The sequence below is a fragment of the Lissotriton helveticus genome, chromosome 1_1 (assembly GCF_964261635.1).
Source record: "Lissotriton helveticus chromosome 1_1, aLisHel1.1, whole genome shotgun sequence".
Classification (NCBI taxonomy): Eukaryota; Metazoa; Chordata; class Amphibia; order Caudata; family Salamandridae; genus Lissotriton; species Lissotriton helveticus.
This window is the reverse complement of record NC_136057.1, coordinates 1291373834-1291399085: the sequence shown is the minus strand read 5'-3', so window position 1 is coordinate 1291399085 and position 25252 is coordinate 1291373834. Positions and strand designations below refer to the sequence as shown.

General features: G+C 46.3%; 1 protein-coding gene across 1 annotated transcript in view; it reads right to left on the bottom strand.

Annotated features, from left to right (window-relative positions):
- LOC144822924 (hyaluronidase-5-like) overlaps nucleotides 1-25252 on the bottom strand; it is a 426042-nt gene that overhangs the window by 89969 nt on the left and 310821 nt on the right. Inside the window, exon 3 of the mRNA XM_078680963.1 lies at nucleotides 24662-24751. Within this exon, the coding sequence (XP_078537089.1) occupies nucleotides 24662-24751 (90 nt within the window). The remainder of the gene's footprint in view (nucleotides 1-24661; nucleotides 24752-25252) is intronic.

The window sequence follows — 25252 nt, the reverse complement described above, 5'->3', positions numbered from 1 at the left end:
TAGGCCCATGCACCACTCACTACCCCTGGGCAAAAGTCCCCACCAGCAGTCCCAAAAAAACGACAAAAAACACACAAAATTCTGCACAATCCCAGCCCATCCATGGCCTCAATGGTGTTTAAATTCAAGAAGACACCCCACAGAAAGACTAGGCCCATGCACCACTCACTACCCCTGGGCAAAAGGCCCCACCAGCAGCCCCAAAAAAACGACAAAAAACACACACAATTCGGCACAATCCTAGCCCATCCATGGCCTCAATGGTGTTTAAATTCAAGAAGACACCCCACAGAAAGACTAGGCCCATGCACCACTCACTACCCCTGGGCAAAAGGCCCCACCAGCAACCCCAAAATAACGACAAAAAACACAAAATTCTGCACAATCCCAGCCCATCCATGGCCTCAATGGTGTTTAAATTCAAGAAGACAACCCACAGAAAGACTAGGCCCATGCACCACTCACTACCCCTGGGCAAAAGGCCCCACCAGCAGCCCCAAAAAAAAGACAAAAAACACACACAATTCTGCACAATCCCAGCCCATCCATGGCCTCAATGGTATTTAAATTCAAGAAGACACCCCACAGAAAGACTAGGCCCATGCACCACTCACTACCCCTGGGCATAATGGATGAAAGCTAGGCAAAATGGGTGCAGGCCTCAGACACTGCCTCTCTTCAAAATGGCCCCTTGAACCCCAAGCACATGTTGCCTGTACCAGCACTCAAGATGGCCACCACCACCACCCACATGGCCAGTCCACATCAACAGTACACCCAAAAAAAAAACGAAAAACACACAAAAATCATCACAATCCAATGCCATCCAGGATGTTTACATTAAAGAGAGCGAGACCCCACAGGCAGACTCAGTCCATGCACCACTACCCCTGGGCAAAAGGCCTCACCAGCAGCCCCAAAAAAATTGACCAAAACCACAAAATTCAGCACAATCCCAGCCCATCCATGGTCTCAATGGTGTTTAAATTCAAGAAGACACCCCACAGAAAGACTAGGCCCATGCACCACTCACTACCCCTGGGCAAAAGGCCCCACTAGCAGCCCCAAAAAACCGACAAAAAACACACAAAATTCTGCACAATCCCAGCCCATCCATGGCCTCAATGGTGTTTAAATTCAAGAAGACACCCCACAGAAAGACTAGGCCAATGCACCACTCACTACCCCTGGGCAAAAGGCCCCACCAGCAGCCCCAAAAAAACGACAAAAAAACACAAAATTCTGCACAATCCCAGCCCATCCATGGCCTCAATGGTGTTTAAATTCAAGAAGACACCCCACAGAAAGACTAGGCCAATGCACCACTCACTACCCCTGGGCAAAAGGCCCCACCAGCAGCCCCAAAACAACGACAAAAAAACACAAAATTCTGCACAATCCCAGCCCATCCATGGCCTCAATGGTGTTTAAATTCAAGAAGACACCCCACAGAAAGACTAGGCCCATGCACCACTCACTACCCCTGGGCAAAAGGCCCCACCAGCAGCCCCAAAAAAACGACAAAAAGCACACAAAATTCTGCACAATCCCAGCCCATCCATGGCCTCAATGGTGTTTAAATTCAAGAAGACACCCCACAGAAAGACTAGGCCCATGCACCACTCACTACCCCTGGGCATAATGGATGAAAGCTAGGCAAAATGGGTGCAGGCCTCAGACACTGCCTCTCTTCAAAATGGCCCCTTGAGCCCCAAGCACATGTTGCCTGTACCAGCACTCAAGATGGCCACCACCACCACCCACAGTCCACATCAACAGTACACCCCCAAAAAAAACGAAAAACACACAAAAATCATCACAATCCAATGCCATCCAGGATGTTTACATTAAAGAGAGTGAGACCCCACTGGCAGACTCAGTCCATGCACCACTACCCCTGGGCAAAAGGCCCCAACAGCAGCCCCAAAAAATCGACAAAAACACAAAAATCAGCACAATCCCAGCCTATCCATGGCCTCAATGATGTTTAAATGCAACAAAACAGTTGTATCATGCACCCATAACCAACCCTGGTCCTACTGGATACTGTGGCTACCCACAATATATTTTATTTAATGTTCTGAAAAAGTTCCAAAATTGTAGTTGCAGCAACTGTAATGCCCCAAACAAACTTACTTGTGAAAGTTGATTTCTAATCCAAATGTGATCCAAAGAACGTCTAAAAGGCCTCAAATCCAAATATCCAGCAGCACCCACAAAAAGTAATCCTTCCAGGTCAAGGTCCAAATGAAAGTGACCAGCACATGAAGAAAGCACTGGGAGGAGCCTGCTGGACAGGAACAGGAAGTTGGAGACTGTGGGTCACTTCCTTCCCCCCCCCCAAATAATGGACTCCTTGCAAAAAAAAGTGCAGGCAAATGTCAACCTGAGGAGTGATTCTGATAAAAATCATCATTTTCTGAAGGTTTAGCTGTTTGCTGGTGGATTTCTTGTGCAGAATTGCAAAATCTCTATTTCGCCAGTGCGAGATTGTTCCTGCTCGCCGCACCTACATGTTCGCAATTGCGAACTCTCGCGATGCGTGCTGTGCAAGGTGGTGGCAAGCCGCGATTACGTATTCGCGGGCGCCAAACTCCCGCGGGATTCCGCAGCAAGATCCAAAATGGCGCAGCACTCGCAAAATATCGAGAAAAACAACTCGGCAAACGCTGAATGACGGAAAGTGAACGCCGCGCGCCGCAATATTGTATCACCGAGCAAAAAAATCCGCCGCGTGCGGATTTGCGGATTTTCGGCAAATTCGCGAGAGTTCGCGGATTGCGAATTTGCCGAAAATCCGCAAAATCCGCAAGCGGAACGGATTTTACGCCCATGCTTAGAAAAGACCCGCTGGGTCAATTATATATAGAGTGCAATGAGGGGCGTGAAAATGTGAATATCGAGTGAGTACATTAAAAAATGTGCAGAAAGTCACCAAGGATAAATAGCAAGAACAAATATCTCAAAATGGTAAAAATAGGCCATGGGGGAAGACACTAGGTCCACACAACCTAAATGCCAAAGTAGTACGGGAACCAACAAATTAGGCTAAATGTCATGATTGACATGAAGAGCAGTGAACAAAGTATAAATACGTACAAAACATGCAGAAACTCACCACTATGAGACACGATAATCAGTGTCTCTGGATAGTCATACCGGGCCGTAGATCAAGGCACGAGGTCCTGTGGGACTTGAAAAACAAATGTATAAGAAGGCCGGATGTGAATTTAACTGTTAACAGTCACGGTCATAAAACATAAACAGCTTGTACCGGCAAGTGAACCGAAAATAAACCACCGAATGTTGATAATTACCGAGACGTGGTACAAGACCTGCTGATAGACGAACTGCAGCTCTTCACCTGAACTCGTCCGTGCCCTGAATGGTGCAAGTGACGGAGAAACGCGTGCATACGTGACCCAAAAGTAAAAATAGGGATAATGAGGCTTAAACTCAAACTGCCTCAAGTGAACGTGAGAGAAACCGACCAAATAAATAAAGTTACGTGTGAAGAAAGTGAGTAAAAAAAGTTCGAGAAACTGGGTACACAGTGAAAGAAATCTGTTAATGAAATTATAAAATAAACTGTTGAATAAATCAATGGATCCTGTGGCATCAGAATGATGTGAAGTAACCTGATGGCATACATGTTAAAGTCATAGTCACAATGTTAACAAGTATCAAAATAATTACATGAAAAGTATCACTGTCCTTGCATAACTTCGATGTGAAACCTGAGCAACTCTACATGCAACAATGAATTCTAGTTGCTGTTAACTTGCTTGCAGGAAGTGTAAACATATCTGTTGTCGCAGTACAGCATAAAACTTAAAGAACTCCATTCGGGTGGTGTGTAAAAGATGAAGTCATGGGAGAGAACAGTGCCAAACAGTTGATAATGCATAAAATACATGATATCATGAAGCAATAAAGAGGTGTGTGATTCTAAAGAAGAAAAACGTGAACTTAAAGTGTTTGAGTGTACAAGACCTAATAGAGATTATAATGACTTGACTGAGGGTCTTGCTTCCTAAAAATAGCATTTTCAAACACAGAATTTAAAAACCACCTTCACCAAAAGTTACATTAATACATTCGGAGTTCAGAGAGCCTAAACTCCATTCTTCCATCTTGTCCCTATTTCAAGTCACATATGTAAAATTGTTACAGTGCAGCCCCAATGATAAGCCTACATGCTTATTTTCAATAGTGAAAAATGAAATACACAGGACATGTCACACACTCCAGTACATGTCCTACCTTTCACATAGACTGTACCCTGCCCATGGTGGTACCTTGGGCCTACATTAGGGGTGTAAGGAAGGGGAAGGGTTGTGCCTGGCAAGAGGATGCACTTGCCATGGCAACATGGCAGTTTACAACTACGCGAGCAGACACTGCATTGGTAGGTCTGAGAGACATTTACAGGGCTACTCGGGTGGGTGGGACAACCATTGCTGCAAGCCAACTAGTAGCATTTGATTTACAGGCCCTAGCACACTCAGGGCACTTTACTAGGGACTTACCAATATATCAAATATGCCAATCATGGATAACCAATCATATTACAATTTATAGAGAGAGGATATGTACTTTAGCAATGACCAGCAGTGGTAAGTTGCCCAGAATCATATAGCCAACGAAAACAGGGTCAGAAAAATGGGAGGCAAAAGGTTTGGTGATAAATCCGCAAAAAGTGTCAGGTCTAACAGCAAGCATGCAGAACGTCACTCCCTCAACCATGTTTTATGACCCAACTTGAAGAATCATGCGTACTAGTGGGGGGAGTGGAAAAAGTAATTTCAAAATTATGCTGCTGTACGGAATCTTACATTGGAATAAAAAAGGAAGGTAGTGTTACTTTTCCATTGTCTGGAGTGTGAAAGGCAGCAAATTATAGAACATCTACCAGAATTAGATCAAGTAGAGGAGAGAGGGTTAAACACTTAGGAGGTATTCACTTTCTACCAAGAGTAAACATTAAGCATGGCCGCTATAATTTTGGCAAAAGTACATAAAGGGAGGGCGAGGCGGTAGAAGAGCATGTATCTGCTTTAGGAAAAATAGCTCCTTTTTGCAAGTTTGGGGCACTCTGTGATGAGAGAATTGAAGATAATTTTTTGTTAAACTGTAATAAAAGCATAGACGAAACAAATAGAATGCATGATGTATTGTGAGAAGAAGATAAAATGGGAGTCTGGTAATAAAAAACATATTAATGCCATTCCAGATAAGAGATTTTCAAAAATAATGTCCAACAGTGAAGGCCAAATGCAACAAATGTGGAAAAAAGGGTTATTTCATGGTTTGATGCAGGAACAACAAATATGTGAAAAGAAAAGACAGACGTAGTAGTAATTGTTCTGCAATTGAGTGGAAAAAAACTAGTAACCCAAAAGTCTAGCAAAAAGTTAAATGGTGCTCAGGCTGAGCCAATGTTCGACTCTAGTTTTCATTAGAATATTTTACCAGAAAATAAAACGGGTTAACAAATTTGATTCAGAGCATTGTGGTCAGCTGATTAAAATTATATGTTATTTTCACACTAGTGTAGAGTAGAAAGGAAGGTATGTTGTGGCTGAAGTTTTTTGTATCCGTAAGAGGAGAAGACATTTTAGAATGGACTGTACAGAATGATTTGGGAGTAAGAGCCAAATGTTGAACCACATGTTTAGGTGCAAGTAATTGATGAAAAAACATATTCACAGAATAAAGCTCAAAAAAGAGGCAACTCTTGCAGTTTCACATGTAGTGAAAGAACCAGTAAAAGCTACCGAGTGGATTTCTCCTATAGTCAAGGGCATTAAATAAAGTTGTGATAGTTGTCAGATTTTCTCTTCCCAATATTTCATAAATATTGGCTGTATTATCTGGTGCTAAAGTATCCTCAACACTAGACTTCGCATCTGCTTACCACAAGATAAGTTTACCCCAAATTCACAAGAGCTGACCTATTTTATGAATCTAGGGGGCATACAAGTTTAAAAAGATGTCCTTTAATTTAGTCTCAGCAGCTTCTGTCTTTCAGGGGGTCATGTCGATGATGTTAGCTGGGATACCTAGTGTTGTATTTTATTAGGATGATGTTTGTTTTTTGGCAGTAACAGAAGAGAGCAGGCCCAATTAGCAGTCGGGGGCAAAAAGAAGGCAGTATTCCGTAGCTACAAATAATGGTTTTAGCAGTTGATGGGGATAGTACAGAGTATAAAGAGGGCTGGAGAAAGAACAAGGAAGTAATCAGTTGAGATAGATTAAGACATATTCCGTAGTACAACATTTGATATTCTACAGGATTAAAAAACTGATAATCTAGAGTTGGTTCTTAATTCTACTTATAAAAGCACTAACTACCTGAGTTGAAGTCGGTCTTCTTTCTGGTGATAGGCTGGCAACAACATCACCTACTCAAATAAAGAATTTTAAAAATAAGGGGGCTCCTTTTTTGATGTTATTAGGGGCTGATGGTACAGTTGCCTTTGTAGGCCTTACCACTCCCATCCCCTTTGAGCCTCCTGGGAATACTTTATGCACTTCTCACCCTTCTGCTTAGCTTGAAGGAATTGTTGATATCCATTCTCTTTCCATACAGGGAATTTCCCTCGCACTCCCAACTGATTTGTGATTGTCTCTGGCAAGTGATCTGTGTTGCTGGTCTCACTGGTCCCTCGGACAAGCCGGCTTTCTTTTCAATGGTTTATTTGTTTCAGTTTTGAATATTTTAAACTAACATCTTCATTACAAAGTCGGACTTAACCAAAACTAGTTGCCAAATGGGGAAATCACAAGGGATGTGGCAATGCCGCATACCTGTGCATCTGGGCTGCATGTGCATTTGCTCCAACTTTCTGTGCCCAAAGTTACGCCGGCTGTACAGATATGGCCTGTTTTGTAACATTAATCAATTCAATTCAAATAGTGCTTTATTCGAGTGATTACTCATAAAAGCAGAATATACACAGAATTGTTAAAACAGAATTACATTTACAGTCAATAACAATGACACTACACTAATGAATTCATAAAAGACACATAATTATAAAATTTCTCACAATGCTCATTGAATAGTTAAAAAGAGATAATTACAATTTAAAAGACTTGAGATTATAAAAAACATTAGGAGTCCAAAAAGCAGTGATGGCAATAATCATAAAGACAATTAGTACAGACAGAGAATAGTTAAATAACTAGCAGTCTCTATCTAAATGCAAAACATACAGTAGTAGCAAAGTCATAAAAACAAGTTTAGCAGTCAGAGAATAGTTAACCAACTAGCAGTCTCTGTATTTTCACCGATGTCCAACCTACGTTTTTATCTATTGCTACTACTATCCATACAGGTCGGCTTAAACGTATAATAAGGAGTGAAAATATTACAGACAGAGAATAGTTAAACAACTAGCAGTCTCTATCTACATACAAAATAATTAGAGAAACAATAATAATAAGATCTTAAAAAGAAGTTTTGCTAACAGAGAATAGTCAATTAACTAACAGTCTTTGCCTTATCGCCCATGCCCAACCTGTAAATTTAGCTATGGCTATTACTATCCATGTAGATGAACTTGAACATATAATACGAAGCGCAACAGAACTGCATGTAGTCCCAAGGTTCCTGCACATGGGTGCTAACCATACACGCCTTGGAATACAATAGGCTTTACAAGAAAACAAGAAATGACCAAGTGTTTCCTTACCCATGCCACAGGCTGGGCACACGTCACTCCCCCCTGTGCCCCATTTAACAGTCAATGATTTTAATGGGAGGGCTCCAGCTCTCAGTTGGAATAAGAGCTTTCTGTCTCCTGGCTTTGTAATAATATCCCAATACAACTCATACACGGGATACAATTTAGCCTCAAGAAAACTCAGAGACATAGACCCTATGCTGGATCGGCTCAGGCGCCTATTGGCAACGTTCTCCCAATAGATGTTTTTTAGGACCAACTTGGTAGGGAATAGAGCACCCGCTGGATCTAACCAAATCAAACTTAACCCAAGCTCGTATAATATTGTTTTCAATGATTTTAACCAACTAATTTTGTGAAAGCTATCCGCTTTTATAACGTCACTAAAGCCTTCCGCATAGTGCAAGAGCTCGGGGGTAGTCCACAGTCTACGCCAATACAAAATAGGCCGTAAACTGGCCAAGTCCTTAATTTGTTTCCTACCAAGATCGTATGTTAAGGGCAATAGCGGAGTGCTTTTCGGTGTACCAGTGAGTAGCCATAAAAATTTGTTCTCTGAAATTTGCAAAGAGTTCAAATTTTCAAAGCCCCACATCTCCGCTCCATAAAGTGCAGACCCAATTGCCTTTGCTTCATAGACCAGCAAAGCTGGCTTGACAGGTTTAGTCAAGGACTTCTTGTGTTCTATATTGATGGCACCCGCTAATTGTTTGTGTCTCAGCGTAGCAATGTTTATGTGCTGACTCCACCTATTATTATCTGCAATATGGATACCTAAATAAGTAAATGAATTTACAACCTCCAGAGGCCTACCACTCATAACAATTTTTGACTTAAAACTACGATGCGGCTTAAAAATCATGAGTTTAGTTTTAGATGCATTCACCTCTAGTCCATGTTCCCCACAAAAGTTTTCAAAAATTAACAGAGCACGCTGCAGACCACTAGGGGTTTTAGATAAAATTAGCGTGTCATCCGCAAACATCAATATTGGGATTTTTAGACCTGAAAGGGAGGAAGCATCTACTGCAGCTGGTACCATACGGGAGACAACACCATTTATAAACAACGTGAACAAGGTTGGAGCCATTGAGCACCCTTGTCGAACACCTCGCTCTACTGGGAAGTCATCTGTGACCATACCATAGCCACCCCACTGAATTTTAGCGTAAGTGGACTCATGGAGGCGCATTACCAAGGTAAGTAATTCCTTGGGTACACCCAGACTCTTTAGGACTTGCCACAATTTGGCCCGTGGCACCAGGTCGAAGGCAGCCCTCAGATCGACAAATGCCGCATAAAGACTGCCTCCACCCAGCACCACAGTTTTCCATTGTAGCAATTGAAATCGGAACACTTGGTCTACCGTGCTTGTTGCTCTTCGAAATCCTGCCTGATAGGGGGATAAAATGTTATTATCCTCTGCCCAATCAAGGAGCCTATTTACAACTACTCGACCAACAATTTTTTGCACAGTGTCTATTAGGCTTATTGGCCTGTAGTTACCTGGCTGAGCTCTGTCCCCCTTTTTGAACACAGGAATAATCACAGCACCTCTCCATGATGCCGGAACCTGTGCTCCCTTAGCAATGAAATTAGTAAGTAAATGGATGTATTTACACCATCTAGCTTTATCATTTACAAAAATATCAGCAGGGACGCCGTCTAACCCAGGAGCGCGCCCTCTGTTCACTACATTAATAGCAGACATAATTTCTTTATAGGTAAAAAAATTCTCTGTGGGAAAAGACATAATAAACTCGTCCTCCCCTATAATCTGATTATTGAGAGCATATTGTGAGCTAAAAAATTCTACCCAATCCTCTTGTGGCACGTTGTTGTTAGGGGGTTCCTGTGCTCTCTCACTACCCCATTTTACAATATTCCAAAAGACTCTAGAATCCTTTCTGTCGCTAGCTTTTTTCAGTTTGCACCAGTGTTTCTCGTCCCAAGCTCTCTTCGCTTTAACTATGCAAGCTTTATAACCCTTTCTTGCTAGGGAGATGGTCACAGGCTCCCTCCTTTTAATGGCTTGACCCAGAGCGAGTCGTGCAGTCCTACATTCTGCGTTGTACCATCTTGCACCTTTATAGGCAACTCCCCTGTTTTGCTTAACAGGTTTTAGAAAATGTTTTTTAATCTTGCCAAAGAGGGAATCATGGATGTTGACAACATCCCCCAAGTTAGAAGAGGAAGCATTAATTGCTTCCATCGCTAGTATCGCTTGGTCAGTTTCATAATTAATAGCATTAATAGCCTGCAGATCTGTCTCTATACTTGCCCATTTGAGCCTGCGCATATTATTTGCTGGGATGGTCAATGGTGGAACAGAAGCAATCGGACAGATCGGATTAGTCCTAGCGGGCCACCATTTATGCTCCACGCATAAGGGGTTGTGATCACTCTCGGGTCTCTCAATGGCTTCCATATCACTAATAAGTGGCCACAGAGTCATGCTGCATATGACATAGTCTACGCGACTTTTGTGTCTCCCATTATCAAAGGTCATGGAGCCGTTCTTATCCCGTGTTGTTCTTCCATTTAAAGCTCTCATCCCTTTCTCGAGACACATGGCGTTCAGGGCTATTATGTCCTCTGTCCAACGCGTGACTGGCTTCACCTGCAGCTCAGGGATACCCCAATGGGAGTCCTCTTCTGCCCCAAGCAAAGCTTCACCCGTGAGCAGAGGCTCAAACGTCCGATTAAGGTCGCCTGCTATAACAGTACTATTGTCATGGGAATAGGTTTCATGAATATTATCTAAAGCAATTAGGACATCAGATCGGCCACCCTTAGTGCTTCTGGCATATATATTGTAAATGTCAAGTGACCCTACAGTATCATTAGTTATCCTAATCAACTGGATATCTTTGTGGTTCGTTCCTATACTTTTAATTGCAATTTTGAGGGATTGTCGGACCCAAATTGTAAGACCCCCCATTGGTCTCCCTTTTGGACCCTTTGTCGCTGGTACAGAAAAATTCAGATATCCTATCATAAAAACAGGTTCACATGCCAAAGTCTCCTGGAATATGCACACATCAAATAAACTAACAAAGCTAAGCCAATCCCCACTATCTAATTTGGAGGATAACCCAGCCAAATTCCAGGAGATTAAATTCGCCCCCCCAATAGTCCCTCCGACTAGCACTTCAGAAATTACATTCGTTAAACTAGGTTCGCCTGCTGCTGTCACTACTAAACTTAGTTGGGCTAAACTACTTATACCTTCATTATCGTTACCTGCCCCCAAAGAGCCTACTACAGTATTACAATGTCTAAAGGATAGGGCCTTATTTATTTGAGGTTCCTTCCTGTCATGCATAAACCCTGGATTAGCCATCGTTCTATGTCTACAACAATTATCATTCTGAACGGGCAGTTTACATAAAGTCTGCTCGGTTGTAGCTGATAATACTGACCTTTTGCCCCCAAGGAGTCAATCGCAATCGTTCAGATTAGAAAGGGTTGAGTACCTATACTCCACATTTAATGCCCACTCATTGGATTGGGAAACCCTCCTCCCCTTTCTTGTAACAACGTTCCATTTTGTCCTTAACGTGCACCGATTCGGAACCCTCCCGTTCCGATGGTAAAAGAAATCCAAAGTAAGTGGGATCATTTCAGTAGAGCTACGCTGTGGCGGGAGGATATATGGCAGTATATTAGATGTAACATCAGGGTTTGAGAAGTTCAAAACAACACAATCACCCCGGAATATTTTTATACTGTTTCCATTCCACTCCACCCTACTGGCCATAACAAGTTCTTCTGCTAATTGTTGCTTCCCCCAGGGAGTTATCACCATGTTGTCTGTCAACCAGTGCAATGCATTAGACATCAAAGATATACTGGTCTCGTTCTGTTCTGGACCTAGTTTGGGGACATTAGCTAAGATAAGGACTAGAGGAGAGGCCTCAACTATAAGTTCAACTGAGCCCTTCATAGGTTCTGGAACAGTAGATGCAGCTGGAGGGGCAACTTCCCCCTGCACACTGTCCAATGCTGCTACTTGGTGAGCCGCCAGTTGATTCAAAAGAGGGAGTGCCCCTTCGCCACCCACAGTTGTAGAGGTACACATCCCTAGCTCAACTCTATTAGCGACTTCATCAGGCAGCTTTTCTACCTCAGCTAATGCTTTATTAAGTAAACCCCCCAGTCTGTGAACCTCACTCGTAAGCTTTTCTATCATGCCGTCCAACGGTTTTACAATTCCTTTAACCTTAGTGTCTATCATGCCCAACAGTGTCTTAAGTTGCTCATTAGTTAGGGAAATTGAATCTTCATCTGTTACTCCATCTTCCTCCACCAAAATGTTACTAGGAGGGGAAACAGGCTTTTTCCGACTTGATCGAAGTCCTCCTCGTTTGGGGAAACCCTTTCTGGCACCTCTATTGGTGCGCTTCGCTCGTACTGGGGTGGGTACTTTTTCCTCAATAAGAAGTAAGTCAGCCTTCTCCGCATTTACACTGTCTTCCGCTACGAGGTTTGTCTGAATAGTATCCTCATTATCGACAAGAACAGGTATTGGAGCAGCGCAGCTACTATTATCTAACTGGGCAAATTCAGTCAAGTCTGATGCCAATAGAGTTGGTGTAGATGATTTTGGGGATACACCCAGCCCAAGTGAGGATCTCCTATCACTGTTGATTTTCGCAACTACCTGGACTAGATAGTTGTCCATTGTATTTTTAGCCGAGGTTGACTTGTTAGCAGACATAACGCACCAGAACACAATACCCTTTCCAGATAACCTTTGTAGATATACTAACAACGTGTGTCGCAATCCCTTAAAGCGTTTAGACCAAAGTGCATCAGTATCTATAGTCGTTAGAGTGCTGATGGAAGCTCAAGGAAAACAAGAGTCTCACCTTTACAAAGCAAAACGGGCAGAATATCTGGCCCAGCCCAGACTCTGACAGTCTCGGACTGTCTTAGACTGTCCGCCCTTAGTCCGGGCTTCGTCCGGCGCGTCCCGCGCGCGTCCTCGCGGGACGAGGGACCTGCCGGCGCTTTATGCTCCGCCTGGCGCGCTGTTTGTCCTCGTCGGCGCCTCCCTCTGGAGGCTGCTGGGAGGTGGAGTTGACTGGCGGAGCCAAGCCCGGCCGGTCAATGACAAAGACGAAATGGCGGAGCAAAGCCCGGCCGCCGTGCCAACAGGTAGAATTCCTCGCTATTCAGGCTGCAAAGTTAGTAACTTTAATCACTTGGGTGCACATTTTAACCTGACCTATATCATAGGGGCATTCTATTGAAGGCACTAGTTTGTATCTGTACTGAGAACAGTGCATTTTGTTGTAATTGAGTGCACTGTGGGCACTCAGTAAATAGTATGTCATGATAGTTATATGAGCAGGATTTTTGGCAGGGCCTCTGAGATTTTCCACATGGACATTTCCACCAGCTGAAAACTGAATACGTTTCCTGCTGGCAAAAGGGGTACAACTTTGAAATAGTTTTGTTAATTGGATGTAGTTACATTCAATGACACCATATCTCCTTATTCTAAGGTGCCACACGGTGTCTCACTTATATTCCAAAATCCTGGTACCAGCAATGCCTGTGGCACCAGAAATTTTTGGATATGGGTATATTGATGTAGAATTCCCTGAACAGCTGTAATTAGGGTTTTATGTATTTTAGGAAAAAGGTATTTAAGCCTTTGAACACATTACATAACTATGAGCTTTGTTCAGTGGTAGTATTGTAACAAATGAAGTTGAATAAGTTATTATCAAAAACATTTGCGCTGCAGATCAAACTTCTCTGACTAAACACTGCTAGAGGGACTCCAGACTGAGCACTTAATTTTATTTGATTTGATTTGAATATTTATACAGCGCACGAATGCCCAGGGGCATATTGGTGCTAGAGTCAGCAGGACAGAGTGAGGTTGGTATGGGATACAAGCTACATCAGATGGCAAAAAGCCCGGTTTTCAGTGCTCTTCTAAAACACATAAGCAATGTGCTACTCTTTATCGAGATTGGAATAAGGTTCCAGGTCTTAACTGTCTCTAACAGGAAGCTTCTTCCACCCCATGGACCTGCTTGAACTTAGGTGTTTGTAGAGGCTTTGTATAAGCTGATCTTAAACTTCTAGCCGGATATACCATTTCAGGTAAGTCCTCAAAAACTGGGGCCCTATGCCGCGAAGTGCTTTAAAGGCCAAGCATTGGGATTTAAATTTGATTCTTTTGTTCACTGGAAGCCAGTGGAGGGCTCTTAATCCGTGGGAGACTGGCTTGAACCTAGGGATATCCAGTACTAATCTGGCTGCTGCATTCTGCAATCACTGCAGTTTTGCTACTACTAAATACCTTTTGTGAGTACCGAAAGACGTAAAGTTAGGATTTTGCCTCTGTTTTGTAGTAGTAAAGTTAGGAGTCCTAACTTTACTACTACTAAATGCCTTCTGTGAACACCAAAAGTAGTAAGTTTAGGATTTTCTCTCTGATTAGTTCTGTGAATCAGCCCCCAGGTCTCTGAATTAAAGACAAGGCCAAAATGATGTCTGACTAATTTGATATCATGCAAGTTTGTGAGTCTTAGGAGGGAGACTTGTTAATACAGAGGGAGAAAATTCACAAAAAATCTATAAGACCCAGATAATTAATTAATTTATTTGTAAATTCCAGTTTTATATAGCGCAAACTCCACCCAAAGGTATTGGAGTTCTTTATATGAGCACCAGTCACGTAACACAAGGACACATTCAAGTTTTGTTAGGCGCGGGGAAATTAAGTGATTTGCTCAAAATGACATGATGTGGAGTCGACCCCAAGGCTCTAACCTTAGTTTCCCAGCTCCAAGTTCGGCAGTCTATCCATCAGACCACATCCTCTCTCCTCTCTATTCATGATGTATGGATTAAGCCTGGGTGGAGTTCGCAGAGTTCCGCTATGTGGAACTCCCCAAAGTGCAACAAAAAACCTCTGCCTCGCTACCCGGAGCTCCACAAGTGGCGGAGTCCATTAGATGAATGCCGTTTGCAGTGATTTTCTGCGCCAGGTGCTTGTCCGCTCAGTGCCATCATCATGAATGGAACCATGCACAGCCCAAGCAGGTGCTGCTTCCTTTCTGCCACTCGAGTAGATTTTTTACTCGAGCGGCAGCTTTCTCAACGCAAACTGACTTTTTCTGAACTCAAGCGGTCGCAACCATATGCAACCACTCGCAATGAGAAATCTGACCGCCCGAGTTGAGAAATCTCTCCGGGAGGCTGATTTTTGATGCTCGCACTTGCCAACTTGACGTTGACGATTGTGGATGAGGAACAATCTCGCCAGGAGGAGGATTTTTTGCTCGCACTCGCCAACTTGGCATTGACGAACGAGAGTGAGGAATAAAACTCAGCTCCAGGCACAAACTCTGTGAGAGGAGCAGAGTTCACTGCCCAGACTTAGTATGTATGCAGTACAATTAGGGTTACAAGGGGAGGGAGGTCCAATAATTTTTATTTCTTCAATTTCTAATGATACTGTATACACTGTGAACACAATACTAGTCCTGCACTGAAGACTCATCTTGTTTTTGGCATGAACTATGTTTTTTTTGTATGCATTATTAGAAAAGGTTTATGTAAATGAAAAAAGTAAAAATTTCTACAAAAGAGACAACTTTATAGTATGTGGAATGATAAGTATGGGGAGGATATCACAGAGAAAAGAGCACATTTCCATGTATGATACCTGTTAACAACAAAGAAGCCTGTAATCATGATTTACTGATGATGAGAATTTAGCAATGAAATTCTTTATTCTGCCCATGTTTTAATATAACGTGATGCCTTTACCGTGCCCATCCTGTACCATAAAAATTGATCCATTTTTTCAGGGTTGTGCAACTTCAGATATAGATTCTCTACTTCCATTAAAACCATCCAATAAGCTTCTGAGAGCATAAAATACTATGTCAAAAGTATTGCTTGATGTAGGCCAAGGGAGTATACCGCTTTGTAGACTTGGAACCAAAGGGCCCTATTCACAAATATAAACTTAGACCTCAAGTCTAACTTTAGACCTGAAGCCTAAGTTTAGACCTAAAGTCTAACTTTAGACCTGAAGTCTAAGGGCCTGATTCACAAAGGTAAACTTAGACCTGAAGTCTAAGGGCCTGATTCACAAATGTAAACTAGTTAAACGTTTGGTCTAAGTTAGACTTTTGGTCTAAACTTAGACAAAACGTCTAACTTTACTATTAGTAAAGTTATACTTTAGGTCTCAACGTAGAATTCAGGTCTAAACTTAGACTTTTGGTGTAAGTTTACCTTTGTGAATCAGGTCCTAAGTTTATATCTGAAGTCGGGAGGCGCTCCTGGTTACAATACTGAAGCCGGGTAAGCCTCACGATGAGTGCAGCTCATATAGACCACTGTCGCTGCTGAATGTCGATACCAAACTGTTCGCCAAGGTCTTGGCCACCCGTTTAGCACTCCTTGCAGATCGTCTGGTAGCCCCGGAGCAAGCTGGATTTATCCCTGGTAGGAACCTAGTCTACAATATACGTACGGTCCTGGGCACGATTCAGCATGTGAGACAAGATAGGAAAGCACTGGCTGTATTCCTCAATATGGAAAAAGCTTTCGACTCGGTGGAGTGGCCTTTCATGCGTATGGTACTGCAGCGCATGGGTCTAGGGCAGCCGTTTCTACAGATGATGGGGGCACTATATCATGATCCGCGGGCTCGGCTCCGCATGGGAGACCTAGTCTCGGACTCTTTTCCCATCAGTAGAGGTACTAGGCAAGGGTGCCCTCTATCGCCCCTCCTATATGCCCTGGTGGCTGAACCGCTGGCGTGCGCTCTGCGAGAATATCACGGTAATGAGGGCATAGGATTCCCCAGCTATAAGATCATAGTGTCGATGTACGCAGATGACACCCTGCTGTATGTACGCGACCCTGATAATAACCTATCATCGGTGCTCAGGGAGGTGGTTCGTTTTGGGGCTCTCTCTGGCTTGAAGGTCAATTGGACCAAATTGCTGGCTTTTCCACTGACACCGATAACTCAGCCAACACCAATGGAATACCCGCTTCAGTGGACCACAGATTCGGTCCGTTATCTGGGGATTCAGTTATACACGGATGCGGAAATCCTCCTTAGAGCTAACTATGGCACTGCTGTCAGTAAATTAAAAGACGACGTAATAACCTGGAGTAAGCTTCCTTTGTCCTTAATGGGACGCATATCTATAATGAAAATGGTGGTACTCCCCAGATTTTTGTTTCTGTTCATGACCATCCCGATTATTCTCCCCAAATCATTCTTCGCACGGCTGCAACAGCAGATGACCAAACTGGCCTGGCGGGCGGACAGCCACGTGTCCAGTGGACGATACTCACTATGCCATATTCTATGGGGGGCTCGGAGCCCCTGATCTGGAGGCATATTACCGTGTAGCTCAGGCATCACATCTACACACTCGGCTACATGGGGACCGGAACATACCGCATGTCCGCATGGAGACTCTCTTTGCAAGCCCTAACTCACTCCCACATACGATCTTCCAACCGCTTGATCGCAGAACTGGCCTATTAGACTCTGTAACAGCCACAAATCATGCATGGCATAGTCTCTTACAGATGCAAAACGGCGCTCTGTTGTACTCACCGGAGATGCCAGTAGACTGGGCCAGATGGCTGCCCCCGCTCAAGGAGAAGGGAGTAGTTACTGCCTTACAGAAATTGAACATAAAAACGGCGGGTGACCTATTCATTGATGGGGTTACAAAGACATGGTAGCAAGCCCTGGGGACCTGTGACATGCCCCCCCTTCTGACACGATACCAGTACCACAGGGTGCGCCACGCTCTCAGTGACCTGCTGGGCGGGGACATGGCAGAGCCCCCTGAGGTTCCTGAGCTCACATATGTCCTTAAAACTGCTTCTCCCCGGAAACTGTTGTCCAATCTATACAAACTAACGCAAGCGAGCACACAACAAACATACACTAAGGCATGCTTAGCATGGCAGACTGATTTAGACACTGTACTGGACGATGACACGTGACGATATTGCTGTACTAATACTAAGAAAGTATCACTCAATGGCCGACATAGACTGGTTCACTTCAAATTTCTGAATCTGGTGTACTACACACCAGCTAGACTCTGCAGATATGGCTTGAGGGATTCTGCTCATTGCGAGAGGTGCAGCGCCCCGGATGCAGACTTCCTACACCTCGCTTGGCAGTGCCCTGGCATCTGGGACTTTTGGGGGAAAATATTCGCTGACATTAGCGAGCTGACGGAGGTTGTCATCACACCTGACCCCCTGATGGCCTTATTAGGATACACCAAGAAGCTGCCAAGGGCGATCAGATGTCTGGTAGACATGGGCCTGCTCGTGGCCCGCCGGGTGCTGGCTTGTTGCTGGATGAGAGTCCCATTGCCCACTCCTGAGCGCACGACATGCTCTATTGCTGCACTCAATCTGAAAATTATAGTGAGCTACAGCCCCCCACTAGCAGAACTAAGAACTTCTGGGGCCTGTACCAAATATACTTGGAAATCAGAGAGGGAACCGAGGGGGCCACAGAGTGATGGTGCACTGTGTGCGATAAAGACAGAAGTGACTGGGCAAGGGCTCAAGGGGTTGCCTTTACATTGCTGTTGCGGATTGTGCAGAATGTCCCCTAACAGAAGTATAATCTGCAATTATGGTGAAGCGCCGCCTGCCCTGCTAAGGGTTGTTGGCTAAATTGCTGTGTATATACTTATTGGAAGGATGCAATGAAACAATGCAAGCAGAGGAAGTCAGCGATGTCAGCTGGGGGGGAGGGGAGATTCTGCATGGGATTGTTTTTTTTATATTGAGCCCCTCTTCATTTAAATCTGCGATTGTTTTTCCCATCCTCAAAAAACCTGGTCTTGATTCTTCCCTCCCTTCTAATTTCAGATCCATTTCTCTTCTTCCTTATCTTGCCAAAATTCTCGAAAGCTATGTCACTTCCTGTCTTTCTTCTTACATTGAGCAGAACCATCTCCTCGCTTCCCACCTAGCTGGCTTCCGCTCGGGTCATTCGACCGAGTCAGTGGTGCTCGCAGTCCTTGATGAGCTGAAAGCCAAGGCCGACACCAACTCCCCTCAAGCTTTGGTTCTTCTGGATCTGTCCGCTGCGTTTGACACGGTCGATCATTCCATCCTCCTTGACCGTGTCAGCGCAGCGGGCATTCGGGGCCCTGCTCTTTCCTGGATTACGTCCTTTCTTTTAGGACGCTCACAAGCTGTTCACCTTTCCGGTTTCTCTGCCTCTCCCCTCCCGGTGTCATGTGGGGTTCCCCAAGGTTCCTCTCTCTCCCCTCTTCTTTTCAACCTTTACATCCGCCCCCTTATTGTTTCTCTCCTCGATCTGGGGGTCTCTGTGTACAACTATGCAGATGACCTCCAGCTCGTCATTTATCTTTCTTCCCCCCATTCTCTATCTTTCTTTCGCTCCACTTTGGTTTTTATTTTCGGGTGGATGAGCGCCAATCATCTCAAGCTCAACCCAGATAAGACTCAATCAATCAATCAATCAATCATGGACATTTATAGAGCGCACTACTTACCCGGAGGGTCTCAAGGCGCTTGGGGGGGGGGGGGGTGCTGCTACTGCTCGAACAGCCAGGTCTTGAGCTTCTTCCTGAAGGAAAGGTGGTCTTGGGTCAGGCGCAGGTCGGTCGGGAGGGAGTTCCAGGTCTTGGCGGCCAGGTGGGAGAAGGACCTTCCTCCTTTTGTCGTTCTTCGGATGCGGGGGACGGCGGCGAGGGCGTGACTGGCTGATCGGAGGTGGCGTTTGGGAGCGTAGAAGTTGATGCGGTTGTTGAGGTAGCTCGGGCCTTGGTCGTGTAGGGCTTTGTGTGCGTGGGTGAGGAGACGGAAGGTGATTCTCTTGTTGACGGGGAGCCAGTGCAGGTCTCTCAGATGTCCGGAGATGTGGCTGCGTCGGGGGATGTCGAGGATGAGTCTGGCCGAGGCGTTCTGGATCCGCTGGAGTCTCTTCTGGAGCTTGGCGGTGGTTCCGGCATAGAGGGCGTTGCCGTAGTCCAGTCGGCTGGTGACGAGGGCCTGGGTGACCGTCTTCCTGGTCTCGGTGGGGATCCACCGGAAGATCTTTCGTAGCATGCGCAGGATGTTGAAGCATGACGAGGAGACGGCGTTGACTTGTCTGGTCATGGAGAGGGAGGAGTCCAGGATGAAGCCCAGGTTGCGTGCGTGGTCTGTCGGTGTGGGTGCGGTGCCCAGGGCGGGGGGCCACCAGGAGTCGTCCCAGGCGGAGGGCGAGGAGCCCAGGATGAGGACTTCCGTCTTGTCTGAGTTCAGTTTCAGGCGGCTGGTCATCATCCACTCGGCTACATCTTTCATCCCTTCGTGAAGGTTGGCTCTGGAAGCGGCGGGGTCATTGGTCAGTGAGAGGATCAGCTGGGTGTCATCGGCGTAGGAGATGATGTTCAGGTTGTGTTGGCGTGCGATGGGCGCGAGGGGGCTCATGTAGACGTTGAAGAGGGTGGGGCTCAGCGAGGATCCTTGAGGGACGCCGCAGATGACTTTGGTGGCCTCTGACTTGTACGGTGGTAGACGGACTCTCTGTGTTCTTCCGTCGAGGAAGGAGACAATCCATTCCAGTGCCTTCTCCTGAATTCCGATGTTGCTGAGACGCTGCACTAGGGTGCGGTGGCAGACAGTGTCGAATGCCGCGGAGAGGTCTAGGAGGATGAGGGCCGCTGTTTCTCCGTTGTCCATCAGGGCTCGGATGTCATCGGTGGCAGCGATGAGGGCGGTCTCGGTGCTGTGGTTGGCTCGGAAGCCAGACTGTGAGGGGTCGATGGATCCATTCGTCTCGAGGAAGGCGGCCAGCTGTTTGTTGACGGTCTTCTCGATGACTTTGGCTGGAAACGGGAGGAGCGAGATGGGGCGGTAGTTCTTGAGTTCGCTGGGGTCCGCTGTTGGTTTCTTTAGTAGAGCGCTGAGTTCGGCGTGCTTCCAGCTCTCCGGGAAGGTGGCGGTGTCGAAGGAGGTGTTGATGATGTCCCGCAGGTGGGGTGCGATGACAGCGTCGGCCTTGTTGAAGACGTGGTGGGGGCAGGGGTCGGTCGGAGATCCGGAGTGGATGGAGTTCATCATGCGGGCGGTGTCGTCGGTGCTGATCGGAGTCCAGGCGCGGAGGGTGGTGGTGGGCGGCGTTGCTGCGGTCGTTGTGTGCGATGGTTGACTGCTGAAGCTGTTGTGTATGTCCGCGATCTTGTTGTGGAAGTAGAAGGCGAGGGAGTTGCAGAGGTCTTGCGATGGGGTGATGTCGTTGTTTCCGGCGTTGGGGTTGGAGAGCTCTTTCACTATGTTGAAGAGTTCCTTGCAGTTGTGTGCGTTGTTGTCCAGTCGGTCCTTGAATGCAGTTTTCTTGGTGGCGCGGATCAGTTGGTGGTGCTTCCGGGTGGCAAGCTTGAGGGTGGTCATGTTGTCCGGTGTTGGTTCCCTTCTCCAGACTTTCTCGAGTGCTCGGCAGTTCTTCTTGGAGTTCTTGAGTTCGTCGGTGAACCATGGGGCTTTCTTGCTGCCGTGTCTGCTGGGCGGGGTCCTCAGAGGGGCGAGTTCGTCCGCGCAGTTGCTGATCCACTTCGTGAGGTTGTCGGCGGCCTGGCTGGGGTTCGCTGAGCTGGCGGGAGGGTGCTGACTCAGGGAAGCGGCGAGCTGGTCGGTTGTGATCTTGTTCCAGCTTCTTCGGGCAACCTGTTGCTGGTGGTGGTGGGTCGTCGTTCTTCTGAAGGTGAAGTGGACGCAGCTGTGGTCCTTCCAGTGGAGTCCTGTGGCGTGGTTGAAGGCGATGTCTTTGCTGGATGAGAAGACGGCGTCGAGTGTGTGTCCGGCGAGGTGGGTGGGGGTGGTCACCAGTTGCTTGAGTCCCAGGTTTGCGAGGTTTTCCAGCACGGTGGTGGTGTTGCGGTCGTCGTTGTTCTCCAGGTGGAAATTGAGGTCCCTGAGGAGGATGTAGTCGGCTGAGGGGAGGGCGAGCGGGCTGATGAAGTCGGCGATGTCCTCACTGAATTGTGTGCGTGGTCCCGGGGGTCTGTAGATGAGGGTGCCTCTGAGGGTGGTCTTGGGGTTGACGTGGATCTGGAAGTGCAGGTGTTCGGCGGGTGCGATGGTGTCGTCGGTGTTGGTCGTGATGCGGATGGTGTTCCTGTGAATGATGGCGATGCCTCCTCCCGTCTGGTTGACGCGGTCTCTCCGGATGATCTTGTAGCCGTTGGGGATGGCGATGGCGATGTCGGGTGCTGAGGAGGCGTTCATCCAGGTTTCCGTGAGGAAGGCGACGTCTGGGGCTGTGGTGTCGAGCAGGTTCCAGAGCTCGACGGCGTGTCTGTGGACGGAGCGGGTGTTGAGCAGGATGCACTTCAGGTGGCTGCTGCTGGAGTTCGGCTTGGTGGGTGCTGGTGCTGTGCAGGTCCGGGTGCAGGAGAACTTGCAGGCCTGGCAGATGAAGGGTCCGTGGGTGCGTCTCGGGGTGGCTCGGTAGCATCCAGGGGTTCGGCCGGCGTTGAGTGCGTTGAGGGTGGCGGCGTCGTACGTCCGGCGGGTGGGCTGGGGTCTGCGGGGGCCAGGGGTCCTGGCGCTGGGCGCGGTCCAGGCGCGGACGAGCGTAGACGGGCTTACCTTTGGCGCACCTTCGGCGCTCAATCGGTGCTCCCGCTGCGCGCGTCCGCTGCGCGGTCGCTGAGGGGGCGTCATAAGAGGGGAGCAGGGAGGGCGGGTCCGCTGGGAGGCGGGAAGGGGTTAACCAGTCGTGTGGCGGGGGGGCGGGGCCGCAGGCAGGAGGCGCGGGAACGGGACCGGCAGAGCGGGCGGCCCAGCGGCGGCTGGGGCGCTGCTGGCGGCGTCGGAACTCTGTCAGCAGGAAGCAGGTAAGCAGGGCTGCAGTGGCAGGAGAGGAGCAGGGGGGCGACCAGGCCGGAGGAGCAGAAAGAAAGAAAGGAGACAGAGGTCCACTGGACCACCAGGGATGAGGCGCAGGGAAACCTGCGGGTGGAGGAGGGCCTCGATCACCAACACTCAAGAGTGCAGGGGCAGGGGCACCTCACTTAATGGTGGAGCTGCGAGGGTGGGAGAGCAATTTCACTGACAATGAGTCAGTGGTCTTGCTCGCCTGTCCCCGCAGTGGCCGCCATTAAGTAGGGGTCATGGAGGGCTGGACAGCTGGGAGGCGGGAGCGGGGAGGGGAGCTGGATTGGGCCGGTCGTGCTGGGGGGGAGGGGCCGCGGGGGCAGCAGCGGCGGGGAAAGGTAAAGGGAACAAAGAAGGGATAAAGAAAAAAGGGAAAATAGGCAGAAATAAGGCACAAAAGAGCAGAGATGCAGAAAAGAGCAGAAAGGTGAAAGATAGAAAGGGTAAAAAAAACGAGTGAAAACGAGAGAAGGAGCAGAGGGAGAGAAAGGGAAAATGGGCAAAAATAAGGCACAAAAGAGCAGAGGTGCAGAAAGGTGAAAGATAGAAAGGGGAAAAAAACGAGTGAAAACGAGTGAAGGAGCAGAGGGAGAGAAAGGGAAATGGGCAGAAATAAGGCGCAAAAGAACAGAGGTGCAGAAAGGTGAAAGATAGAAAGGGGAGAAAAACGAGTGAAGGAGCAGAAAGAAAGAAAGGAGACAGAGGTCCACTGAGCTTGTCTTGACTGGTGGCTCATCCAGCCCTTGGTCCTCCGCTTTTTGGCCCCCTATTTTTGGCCCCCCTCCTATCCCTGTTCCGTCCGTTAAAACGCTGGCCATTAGGGTCAGTTGTGACCTTTCAATGCACGGCCAGGTCAGTTCTGTAGTGTCTTCCTGCTTTCTTTCCCTCCGTCTGATTCGTAAGATCTCCTGCTTTTTTTCCCTTGATTCCCTCAAAATTATTATTTCGGCCCTCATTACCTCCCGCCTTGATTATGGAAACAGCTTGTTCGTGGGTATTCCTGCCTACGAAACCCGTCGTCTTCAAGCAATCCAAAATCAGGCTGCCCGACTTATTTTTCATTTTCCCAAAACTCATCATATCACTCCTGTCCTCAAATCTCTTCACTGGCTCCCCGTTTTACAGAGATCCCTGTTTAAACTAGGATGCCTAGTCTTTTGGGCTGTTGATCGCTCTGCTCCAGCGTTCATCTATTCCTTGGTCTCCACTCATACCCCTGCCAGTACCCTCCGTTCGTCTACTTCTGCCCTCCTCACTATTCCCCGCTTTCGCAAATCCTGCACTGGTGGAACCAGATTCTCTGTCCTCGCCCCCCGGTTTTGGAATTCTCTCCCTCTTTCCATGCGCTCTATCCCTATTTTCTCACACTTCCGTAAAGCGCTCAAAACATTCTTGTTTGCCCAGGCCTACCCCTGTTAAATTCCTCGGCCCTGTCTGTTCTGTTCAGTATAGCTCTCAGCGCCAGGAAGCCGCTTGGCCACCGTGCGCTCTATAAATACTTTATTTCATTTAATTTCATTTCATTATATTGATGTTCTCAATGTAAATGCAATAAAGAAATAAAAAAATAAAAAAGTTTATATCTGAAGTCTAACTTTAGAACAGAAGTTTACGTTTCGACCTGAAGTTTAAGTTTAGAACTGAAGTCTAAGTTTAGACTTCAGTTCTAAAGTTAAACTTCTTGTCTAAAATTAGACTTTAGTTCTAATCTTAGACTTCAGGTCTAAAAATAGACTTTAAATCTAAACTTAGATATCAGGTCCAAATTTAGACTTTAAATCTAAACTTAGACTTCAGGTGTAACCTTGAACTTCAGGTCTAAGTATACCTTTGTAAATCTGTCCCAAATAGTCTAAACATAACCTGTGGAAACTATGTTTGTGACTCTCAGTTTATGAAGTACATGTCTACCTAAGTTCTTCTGACAGCACATTTAATATCTATTAGCCTTCATCTGTGTTCTAAATACTACACCCAAAGGCAAAACACATAATGATTATAAACGACCCAATCAATTTTCAGAAGAAAAAATTAGATTACATGTGACCTACCACGCTTTTGCTCAAAGTAAGGTCTCCCCACATGACAATTCCAGATACTCCCAATGCAGCACTTTCGCCAACAGTATTCACAAGGTCCTCCTAGGAAGGAAATGCACTGACATTTAAAAAAATGGAAATGGCTATGTATCATTAAAGATTCAATCTATTCCAGAATCACATTGCCATCTGTTAGATCTACTGCTTTATAATTTAGGAGATATAATGATGTTAATTCATCACACTACCAGATGTTTTGGTGTATCATAGTTTACTAGACATGTTTTCTTTATTTCAGGATTATACTGTAGCATGTGCTGGTTTCGGTAGTCTAATTATGGAGCAAGCACCAGACTGTTCTTTCTATTGTTGCCTAGGAGGCAAGGATAACAAGCATTGAAAATGCAATAGGTCTCGCAGCATTAGAGTTAGTGCTTTTAGAATTGTTTATGGGTTTTTTTTGTAAATCTTTAGCATTTTTGTTTCCTGTAGCCAATGCTAAAGAATTTCAAAAAAAAAAAGCCATAAACATTTCTAAAAGCTCTGAAATGCAGTCTGAAATGCTGGATATATATTCAGTACATATACACTATATTGTTAATG